The following is a 10710-nucleotide window of genomic DNA, read 5'->3' as shown; positions in this document are numbered from 1 at the left end:
CACCAGGCAGAGGCTTTTATTGGGTGCAGGTGGGTCCGGGCTCCTGGGGAGGAGGGTGGGAGCTGGTGGGTCACCTCAGGGCAGGAAGAGGCCCTGAATCAGAATTTATTCTTACGGTCACAGACCAGTCACAATATCAGGAAAATCATAAAACACAACAAAGATACATTGAATTGCAATTGGGTATAAGAGAGAAAATTCAGATATAGCGGCAGTTAAAAAATATATTAAATCTTGATCACTAAAATATAACCTACAATTATCATTTAAAACCTTAATCATTTTGCTGGTACAGCTTGTTCCCTAAGTTTTATGGCAGTCGCACAGAGGAAGGGGCCCTGCTATTCATGCCTGGGGAGCGGGGTGTGGGGCCCCCCCTTGCCCCTTGCCATGGGGCACCAGAAAACGTCCGCAGCTGTGTTCTGGGCAGGCACAGGCCCCGGGGCCCCCAGGAGATGGTCCACACTCCTATAGTGGTAGAAGTTGGGCCCCTGGAAAAGGAAGACCCCCTGGGCGGTGCAGAAAGCGCTGTCCACGTGGCCGTGGGGGGTGTCCAGCGCTGGGCCTGGCAGGCGGGGGCTCCTCTGCAGGTCCACCAGCTTCATGGAGTTTCCTGGGGGGAGGAATCGGGTCAGGCCCCCGGTGCCAGTCCCTGGAGCTGCTTGCAGAGCCCCCAACCCTCTTCTCCCTGCCCCCACCCCTCAACCACGCAGGGCCGTTCTGGGCCTCTGGAGGGAGAAGACCCCCCCCCTCGCCTGGCCAGAGACCCCACCCAGAAGTGAGTGGCCATCTCCTGTCCACAGACGCGGCTGTACCTGCCTGCACGTGAGAAAGCAGCCTGCCTGGGACTCCTGCCTGGCAGTGGGCTGGACTGGATGACCCCTGGAGGCCCCTTCCAACTCAGCCATTCCAGGATTCCCAGGCCTGGGGGGCTCAGCGGCTCTTGCTTGCCTTGAGAGGAGTCCCCCGGAGCGTGCGCTGGAACGCAGGAAGCTGCCCGACGGCAAGGGAGACGGCTGCTCCATCTCCTTCAGTGCTGTCTGCACAGGCTGGCAGCTGCTTCCCAGGCTTTCAGGCCAAAGCCTTTCCTATCCGTATGTGGGGAGCTATGGCCCTCTTTCCTGGCACTGAGCACCTGGGTCTGGGGGGCCCTGCACCTCCCGCTTTGCAGAATGAGGCCCTCCCCGCCCTTCCAAATACCTTGAAAGACGTAGAGGTGGCTGGAATGAGGGCAGGTGAAGGCCGCATCCACGCCCGGCAGCCCCAGCTCTTCCTGCAGAGGCCGGGGGTAGCCCTCCACGCGGCTGTAGCCAGAGCCGGCCCGGAAGATGGTGACCTCAGAGCCCTGCAGGCGAGAGCAGGAGGGGGAAGCCGCCAGTCCCACAGGGTGGGGGACACCCAGCCGCCTCCCAGCCCCTCAGGCACCTTCTGGCTCAGCTGGAGGCCTCTGACTAAGGCCCGCTGCAGGGAATGGCAGGTGGGAAAAGCGGCTGCTGCCTGGCAGGGGGTGGGATAGAGGACCTTTGGGGGTCCCTGCCTTCCAACTCTTCACTTCTGTGATTCTGCGCTGAGCTGGGGTCCCCCTCAGGGGGCTTCCCATAATGGCTGCTGTGGGGGCAGCAGGCAGGACTGGGTGGGCCCCCTTTGGCCTCAACCAACAGCCAGGCTTCTCTGGGAGGGGGAGTTTCACTGAACAAAAGCCCCCCCCCCCAAAAAAAAATCATAGCTGCCTTTTCATTCTCCAGTTGCACACGGGGGTGTCCATTTTTGAGCCTCCCTATGGGAAGTGTGGTGGCAGATGGTGGTAAGAGATGGGCAGGGGCCAGAGGCTTAATACTGGGGGGGGGGGGGACCTGCCTTCTGGTGGGCAAAGGAAGAAGAATCCCTATGTAGAGGTTCATTCTTCCTATGAGAGGTTAGGGACCCCCCCCTTGAGACTCCATGGCTCCCTCGGGCCTCTTAGGCACCATCTTCTGGCCAGATCACACAGGTGGAGGACAGAGCTGACCCCTGCCCTCTCCAGGGCTGGTACCCATTCCCATATTCCTCCTGACAAGGGAGGTGTATCTTGCCTCCCCCCCCCCCAGCTGCCCTGCCCCCCATACCTGGATCAGGTAGAATTTGTCCTCCCAGCTGAAGGCCGCGTCCACGTCCCCCTCCAGGCCCTTCCAGGTGTGGCTGAGAGGCCAGGCATGCCAGCCATCGCGCCAGGAGTCCACGCGGAGATACTGCCCCCCTGCCAGGAGGGGAAATGGAGGGGGGCTTCATGCCTCCAGCTCCCTGGGGTGGGTGGGCAGCCAGCCACCATTTGGGTTCCAGTTGAGGGTCTCCAACCTCCCCGGGCTACGAGAGTGGAAGAGGAGCCCTCTCAGCTTGGCCCGCTTCCAGTGCCAGTGAGCCCCCTGTTGCCCCCCCTGTAATGCCAGGGTGTCCCCGCTTGCTCACCGCGGAAGGCATAGATGCGCCCCGAGTCGTCCGAGGAGAAGGCTTGGAAGGGCTCCCCGCTGCAGGGGTCCATGGCTGCCCTGAGGGTGGCATTGGCCTGTGCCTCGTGCCCGTGGCCTGCCAGGGGTCAAGGGGAAGCAATGCAGAGAACAGAAACTCCCAGTGGGGGGGGGGTTGGGGCCCTGAGTAACAGCCCTGTCCATGGGCAAAAACAGCTCCTGAATCTGACTGCCCCAGAGCCACAGCCGGTGCCCCAGGAGGGCAAAGGCTGCCCCACTGATCCCCCACCACGGGTGAGACAGTATCCTTGTCTGAAGTCCTTTTCCAGGTGAAGGCCCCCCCCCGCCCCATCTTCATCCATGCGCAATTTGGCCTGCTCCCTTGACGGGGGGGGGGGGGCTTGCAGATGCCCCCCACCCCGGGGCCAAAGGCAATTTGGACTGTGAGCAAATTGGCCCAGGGAGAAGCAGCCACAGGCCTCTTGTGCTGCCCCCTATGCCAAGGCCTTGGAGTTGGGCTCCAGAGGGGGTCCCCGCTGCCAGCTGAACTCGGCCCATGCAGCCTCCCCACCCTGGCCTACAGGCCGTCCAGCTGGCTGGGCTGCCACAAGCTGCCAGGTTCAGTGGGCATCCCAGGGAAGCTGCTCCTTGCCGGCAGGCCCTGCGCAGCTGCCACAGCCGGGAAATGCCACTCGGGGAGAAGGGTGCCCTGGTCTCCCCAAACCACAGCTCCTCGCAGCCACCTTTGGCTTCTATGGACTCTGGCACAGCACATCTTGCAGGAGAGGAGGGGCTTTTTGCTTCTGGCACCCCCAGATTCCCTCTTTGCCGTTTCCTCGCATGCAAGACTCTCCCTGACCAGCCCCACAGGGTAGGGAGGCTCAGTGGGGTTTGCGCCTGCTGGCTTGTGGGGGGATAGATGTTCCCTTCTCAGAGCGCCCCAGATGCAGCAACAGGGATGTGGGGGAGCTCACCTCTTCCCGGGCAGCGCATGAAGTAGTCCCTGGCATCCCGCGGGTACTTGGGGGGCACCTCGCCCGTGACGGGGTCAAAGCGCAAGAACTGGATGCCCTGGAAGCAGTAATAGCGCTCCAGCCAGCGCACGGCAGAGGAGCAGTTGGCCACCGCCGACCAGGAGCGCTGCTTCACCATCCCGGTGGCCAAGTCATAGGAGAGGACCAGGGGGCCTGCGGGAGACAGAGCAGGGAAGGGGGGTCAGCGGCTGCCACCTCCATGCAAGTCGGGGAGACAGAGAGTGCTAGAACTGCTGAGTTGGAGGGGATCCCCAAGGGGCATCTAGTCCAACCCCCTGCAGTGCCCCAGTGCCCTGGTTCCCCATTCAGTGTGAAACCAGACCCGACCCTGCTTAGCTTTGCAAATGTGCTGACAGTTCTACGGCTGCACCACTAGGAGGCGCTTGTGCTCGGGTCCCGTGTTGAGCATCTGCCTGGGTGCTGGGAGAAGAGGGTGCTGGGCCGATGGGACCCTTTGGCCTGATCCAGCCACATCCCGGCTCCCCTTCTGTCCCCTGGTCTCTCCACTGAAGCTGCCTCTGCGGTCCTCCTCCCTCGCTGAACTACATCTCCCAAGATCCTCCTGGGGGGGCGCAGCTTTGGGGAGGAGTTCTTCCCCCCCCCCCTTGCCCTCCTGCCTGGGGGGCTGGAGGAGCCCCTGGACTGGAGTTTCAGGGGGATGTTCTGGGTGTTGCAGGAATTTGTGTATAGGTTGGGGGAGGGGTTGCCCCTCCAGCAGACATCATGCACATGCAGCCCACCCCCAAAATCAGCACCATCACTTTTGTGACTTGTCCCCACAAAACACTTCATCGCAGTTTCTACCTATCTATTCAAAGGGCCTCTGCTGCAGAACACCAAATGTAAGAATTCACTGATCAATGCATCTATGTACTGGCTCAGTGGGGAAACTTCAGAAATTCATCTAGACCTGTGAGCTCAGCTACTCAGCATCCCCTCTGCCTGAGGGATAATATCCGCCCTCCCTTCCCCACAGGTGGGCGGGGTTTGCGGCACGAAGCGAGGCTCACCTGGGCGGGTGCCACCCACCTGCCTGAGCTGGCCTTTGACCCACCCACCCCCCACCCCCACCCCCCACCCCAGCCAGGGAGGACAATGGACAGCTGGCCAGGGGTGGGCCTAAGGCCAAAGGAAAAGAGGCTGACTCCTGGGCTCAAGCCTCTTTTGCTGCTCTTCCTTCTGGGATCAGCAGCCCCTCTACCTGAGTGATACCCCCTGGCATCCTGATACCTGAGTGCCAGACAGGTAGCCATTCCAGAAATAACAAACCCAGAGGGAGACAAAAGGGTGTGATGAACTTGGCTGGGAAACAGGGAAATGTAAAGATCTCTTTTGTGACACTCGCTGGGTGTTTGGTGGAGGGCAAGGGGAACCATGGGGCAGGGTCCAGGATGCTCAGATTACTGCCACCAGACCTCCCCTTTCATGATGTAACCATGATGTATTAGTGATGTAGTTTGGGGGTTGTAACATGGGGATTAGCAGCTAATAAAAGTTTGGGGGCTCTTTCGTTCAGGGCTTCCAGCTTGTGGCAGGTGGGAGTCCTGTCGTGACAGTCTTCAATCAAGACCAAGCCGACTGGCTGCTGTTTTGCTCTGCTATTCCTGGCTGGTGTCCTTGTTTTTTGTCCAAGGGAGCCTCAGATTTCTCCGTTAACATGGGAGGCGGCTGGCGAGAGGAACCCCAGGGTAGGACCCTCTACTTCCACCCCCTGCTTCTTCCAGGGGCATCCGGCCCACCTCCTGAGCCCCTCAGCCCCCCAGGAGACACGCTCCAGCTCACCCTTGAAGAAGAGGACGGTGGCGGCCGCACACTCCTTGGGGTGACACTCGACCGCAGCATCCAGGTGTCCAGGCACCCCTCTGAACTCTTCCTCGATGCGCCGGGGGAAGCCAGGCCTCAGCTTGCCCTGGGCATAAGCCCAGACCCACTGGCCCTGCAGGGAGACCAGGGCACACCCTCCATCTCAGCTGAGGACCACAGGGCGCAAAAGATGGCAGCCCCACCGTCTCCCTTCCCCATGGGTGGGCAGCTCAGTGGGAGAGAGAGGCCCCTCACCCCACTTGCCTCCACATCCTGCCCCCTGGCAGCCCCCCCCCCCCAGCCCTGGGGCGGCCCCACCTTCCCATCCAGGGCACAGAAGCACCCCTGGCTGGGAGGGCCGTCCTGCCTTGCAGATCTGCTGCCCCAGGGAAGCTTAGGGGTTCTTTGCTTGGGGGGAGTCACCCCCCGGCCCCCCACCTGGAAGAAGTAGACGTTGTCGTGGGCGGCCGGCTGGTCCAGGTGGTGGATCCTCAAGGCGGCATCGAGGGGTCCCTGGATCTGGGGCCAGGAGGCGTTGAGGGGCTCGGCCGGCCCACTGAAGCCCTTCCAGACCACGTCCCCTGGGGAAGAAGGGGAGGCTCAGCGGGAGGCACCGGCTGGGGGCCCCAGCTGAGCCCCCAGGGGGCTGACTTAGCTTCAGCAGCCCCCCGGAAAGCATCCCGAGGTCTGCATCCTTCCTGAGCCCATATCTCACAGAGACCTCCCCATAGCAACCCCTCGGCTAGCGCACCCAGCCTCCTCCTCACACCATGGGAAGAAAGGGGGTGTGTGAAGGCAGTGGTGGAGCTTCAAGGGGGGGCAGAGAGCAGACGGGGGTGTGGCTGGCGCGCGTCCTGGGAGTGTGGCACATGTCCTGTGGGTGTGGAGCACCGCCTGCAGGGGCGTGGCACCCAGTGAGGGGGGGAGCCGCAATGGCACCCCATCGGGATCGTGCCGCTGGGGGGGGTGCTGCCCCCGCACCCCTGTTCCTCCGCCAGTGGGTGCAGGGAGACGAGTGCGAGATGCAGGCTACCTTTGAAGAAGAGCATGTTGCCTCTCTCGTCCAGCGTGATGGCGTCAAAGCCTTCCTCGTTGGCACAGCGCCTGGTGGTCTCTGGAAGAAGCAGAGAAAATTGTGATAGATCACCAGCTAACCATCGCGATACACCGATATCTCACGAGGTCTGAGATAAGGATGGCGCTATGGAGAGGCCCTGGCTGGCTGCATGGTTTCCCCCACACGGTGATTTTTGCGTAGCGCACACAAAGACATCATTATTCGCGATATATCGCCAGGTCAAAAACTATAAAAGCAAAATCACGATATGGACTTCAAACCAGTTTAGGATGATATATTGATATACCAGCCAGCCCTGTGCCCCCAGAAGTGAGAAAAATGCCAAAACGTACTCTCAGAAGGTGGTGGGCACAGCCAGTGCCTGTCAGAGGGTTTGTTTGGCTGCGATTCCCGCACTTGATGACCCCCAAGGTCCCTCCCAGCTTTGCAATTCTCTGATTTTCTGCAGCGCACCAAGGGGGGATGGGGGCAGCCTGGCTGGGAGCGGGGCAGGGAGACAGAAGGGGGTGCCCAGAGCAAAGGAGGAGCAGGACCTCTGGAGAAGGTGCCCATTGGCAAAGCCCACCTGTGTCGTTGAGCGGAGGCTGTGAGGCCGAGTGGTGCCAGCTGCTGCCGCCGGTGCCATTGAACTTGCTGCTCCCGTGACCCCTGCCAAACAGAAAACCCTGGTTAGCACCCGGCAGTGGGTCTCTGCAGCCGCCCAGGGGCCCCGGCACGGATGCTCTGGCGGAAAGAGCCCCAGCCTCAGGTCAGCTCCTGCTAGAGGACATGGGGGCACAGTGGATGCTGCTCCGGGGGGGTCTAGGGAGAGAAGACCCCCACGGCAGAGCCACCCCCTCCTCTCCCTGGGCCCACTGGACCCCCCATGGGGCTCATCTCTGCAGCAAAAGCTGTGCCAAAAAGAGCCCCTGCCCCATTCCGGGCACTCACAGCGGGTGGGCCAGGGCCAGGGCCCAGCTCAGGCAGAGGGCTCCCAAGGGGCTGCGCATGATGTGCTCCAGTCCACAGCAGCAGAGCCCCAAGGCCAGGCCCTATCACCTCTTATATCAGCAGAGAGGAGGGATTTCCCAGCCCAGGAGGGTTGCACAATCTGCACTCGCTACCGTTAACTCTTTCCGCAAAAGGGCGGAGGCTGCCTCTGGGGCACTGAGGGGGGGAGAAGAAGGGAGGCTTACGGGAAAAGGTGTGGGGCTCCTGCCCATTCCAGAGTTGTGGGGGACCTGGGGGAGGGCAAATGTCCGGCCTTGATCTATGGCTGGCCCAAAACAAATACACATGATTTTTTCTTCATGTATGGCAGGATTTTAGTTTCTTATTCAAATGTGGAGACACCTGATCCCTCAGTGCCATCTGCTTGTGCAAGTCTGTCTGGCTCGTTGAAGATGAGAAAGAGAACCTTTCTTCTCAATAACGACAGAACTTACAGGTGGATAATCCTTTTATTTTCTATAAATATTTATTATTCACCATGGGAATCTTAGTATGAGTTAATGTTACATTACGCCTTTGGAGCTGGGCTGCGTACCGCCCAGGTTTCTAGCCACAAGCCCCACGGACAGGGTCAGCTGCAAAGAAACCAAGGCACCTATGAATACGTGGTCCTGTTGCAGCATGTTTGTTTGGGGGGGGTCAGGCCCCACCCAGACTGGGCAGCAAATAAATTGCCATGTGTGGGCAGCTGTACGCCCAACCATGTTTCCTCTTGGCTCATTAGATCAAGGGAGGGCGTGACTGGTGGGGTCCGGAGAGTGGAGGATGCTTGGTTGCTAGAGGGACTCCTGGTCCCGGGAACAGGGCAGCCTCAGTCACCCAGATGGGAAATCTCAGAAAGATCTAGATCTGCGTTCTAGTTTTTAAAATAAAAAAATTCCTTCCATTAGCATCTTAAAAGACCAACTAAGTTTGTTATTGGTATGAGCTTTCGTGAAGAAGTGCGCATGCACATGAAAGCTCATACCAATAACAAACTTAGTTGCTCTCCAAGGTGCTACTGGAAGGATTTTTTTTATTTTGTTTCGACTACAGCAGACCAACACAGCTACCTACCTGTAACTAAAACTAGTTTTTAAAAACTCTTCCTTCCTGGCTTAATGAAATCATTCAAGGCAGCGCCTCCATCGCTTCGTTCCAGGCACAAATAAATTTTCCTTGTTGACTTCAACTGTACATTGCAATGCCTTTTGATAATGGCAGGAACTGAAACGCTTCCCAGATTTGTAATGGACGGCTGTGAGGTCTCTGGAGCTGAACTGGCAAATACGGAAGGGAAGATGTTGACTTTGACAGGGACTGAGCCTGGGCAGAGTCAAGTGTGTCAGAACAACAACTCTCTTCTCCTGAGGAGACACATCAGTCGGGGAGGCTCTTCGCAAAGGGGCAGGTGTGGGGCTGGCGAAGGCGTGGGGCTGGGAAAGCGCTCACCCAGGACACCCCAGAAGGCACCAGAGCGAAGGCAGCCTCTTGCCATGGGAGCCCCATGTGGGGCAGGGACTGGAAGAGGGACATTTGGCTCCCCTGGGATCCTCTGGATAAATGAATGTCGAACGGAAGGTATGTTCTGGCCACTGTACATTTCAAAGCTGTGTCACAAACTGGACTGAATTGAGGAATCAGCCTCCCATGCAAAAATGCCCTTCACCTGACGGAAGGCAGAGAAAGCCTCGGCCGGCCGAAGAGACAGAGCCCCATCCTCCCACTATGGCCGCCTTGTGCTTCCTTCTGGCTTGGCTCTTCAGCATCAAGTATGTTTCCGAGCACAAGTCAAAGTGTTGGGGCTGACCTTGAAAGCCCTAAACGGCTTCGGTCCTGTATATCTGAAGGAGCGTCTCCACCCCCATTGTTCTGCCTGGACACTGAGGTCCAGCTCCGAGGGCCTTCTGGCTGTTCCCTCATTGCGAGAACTGAGGATACAGGGAACTAGGCAGAGGGCCTTCTTGGTGGTGGCACCCGCCCTGTGGAATGCCCTCCCATCAGATGTCAAAGAGAACAACAACTACCTAACATTTAGAAGACATCTGAAGGCAGCCCTGTTCAGGGAAGTTTTTAATGTGTGACATTTTAATGTATTTTTCTTCTTTGTTGGAAGCTGCCCAGAGTGGCTGGGGAAACCCAGCCAGATGGGCGGGGTACAAATAATAAATTAAAATTATTACTATTATTATAAATCTGGAAGCTGCTATGAGAGGTACCGGCTGTGCAACCCCTGGAACGCCTGGCCTGGTCCCAAACTCGTGGGTCACGTCTGCGTAGGGGTGTTCTAGCTGAAGGATGGCAGATGCCCCCATCGGAAGGAACTCTGCATAGGGCATCTGGGGTGGGGGCGGCCGCCATGATGACTGTACCACCTGCTCACCAGCCCTCAGAAAGTCTGTCTTAGGCACAGCAATTACAACAGGCCTCTCTTTAAAATGCTTTGCATTGCAAAAGAGAGAACCGGTCTTCGCCAAAGCAACTTTCAGGGTTCTTGTTGTAGATTCGCCTCAGCCAAGAGGAGCTTGTTAAAGGCCAACTTTGTTTGTTGTAGATTTCGCAAGCAGGCGATCAGGAAGGTTCTTGCAGTGGTCAGTTAAACAAAAGAGGTGGGACTTGCAGCAAAAGCTGTCCCACGACCAGACCAGATCCTGACTTTCTGAAGCACCGGCCAGAGCAAATGTTGCCCAACTCAGCTGGCAGGCGTGGGATCTGGAAGAGGAATGGGGGTGGGGCGGCTGGGACAGAAGGGCTTTGTGCTCCCAGACCGCCAGCTATGAGGAAGCCCACCCAGGCGCACCCTGCAAATTCCACGAATTGCACAAGGCTCAGAGAATGGGCGCCTCTGTCTCGGAGGGCAGAGATTGCTGCAGGTGCGCAAAACTCCCGCCCCCTCCAGCTCCAGAGGCTTCCTTCAGCTCACATCCAGATTCTTTCCCTCCTTCCATTTTTCTTTTGCAAAGCACTGCTTGCCACCATCACCACTCTTTCTCAATTTATGCAGTCTTAACTGTCCCAGTTGTGGGATCATAAAACCGATTGCAGAGTTGGAAGGGACACCGACGATCATCTAGTCCAACCCCCTGCAATGCAGGAATGTGCAGCTGTCCCACACGGGGATCGAACCTGCAACTTGGGTGTTCTCAGCACTAAGCTGAAACCAACTGAGCTATCCATGAGGCCTGATCCTGGCTGTGAGACCCGTGACCAAGGTGGGGAGCTGAGGGCCTCCGATGCCCCTTCCCCACACAACTGATGCCCCACAGCCCCCAGGGGACGGCCGCTTATGCCTCCTCGACTTCTCCAGCAGTTGCCGCCAACTTATGATTCTTGATGCAAGAATTTCTTAGTGAAAGCCTTAAACTGAGCCAGAGTAGAAAGC

General features: G+C 58.4%; 1 protein-coding gene across 1 annotated transcript; it reads right to left on the bottom strand.

The window, feature by feature from the left end:
- On the bottom strand, positions 1-7420 carry HPX (hemopexin). Its single transcript, XM_081002215.1, has 10 exons — positions 7290-7420; positions 6925-7007; positions 6315-6395; positions 5720-5862; positions 5261-5414; positions 3419-3631; positions 2446-2562; positions 2106-2236; positions 1201-1345; positions 1-613 (listed from the first exon to the last, which is right to left on the bottom strand). Exons 1-10 carry the CDS (start codon positions 7346-7348, stop codon positions 342-344), a joined length of 1398 nt encoding a protein of 465 aa, XP_080858341.1. The 5' UTR covers positions 7349-7420; the 3' UTR covers positions 1-341.
- Positions 7421-10710: the final 3290 nt, after the last annotated feature.

Source organism: Podarcis pityusensis, assembly GCF_964106645.2.
Source record: "Podarcis pityusensis genome assembly, chromosome: 4".
In the NCBI taxonomy this organism is placed as follows: Eukaryota; Metazoa; Chordata; class Lepidosauria; order Squamata; family Lacertidae; genus Podarcis; species Podarcis pityusensis.
This window is presented reverse-complemented; position numbering and strand designations above follow the sequence as displayed.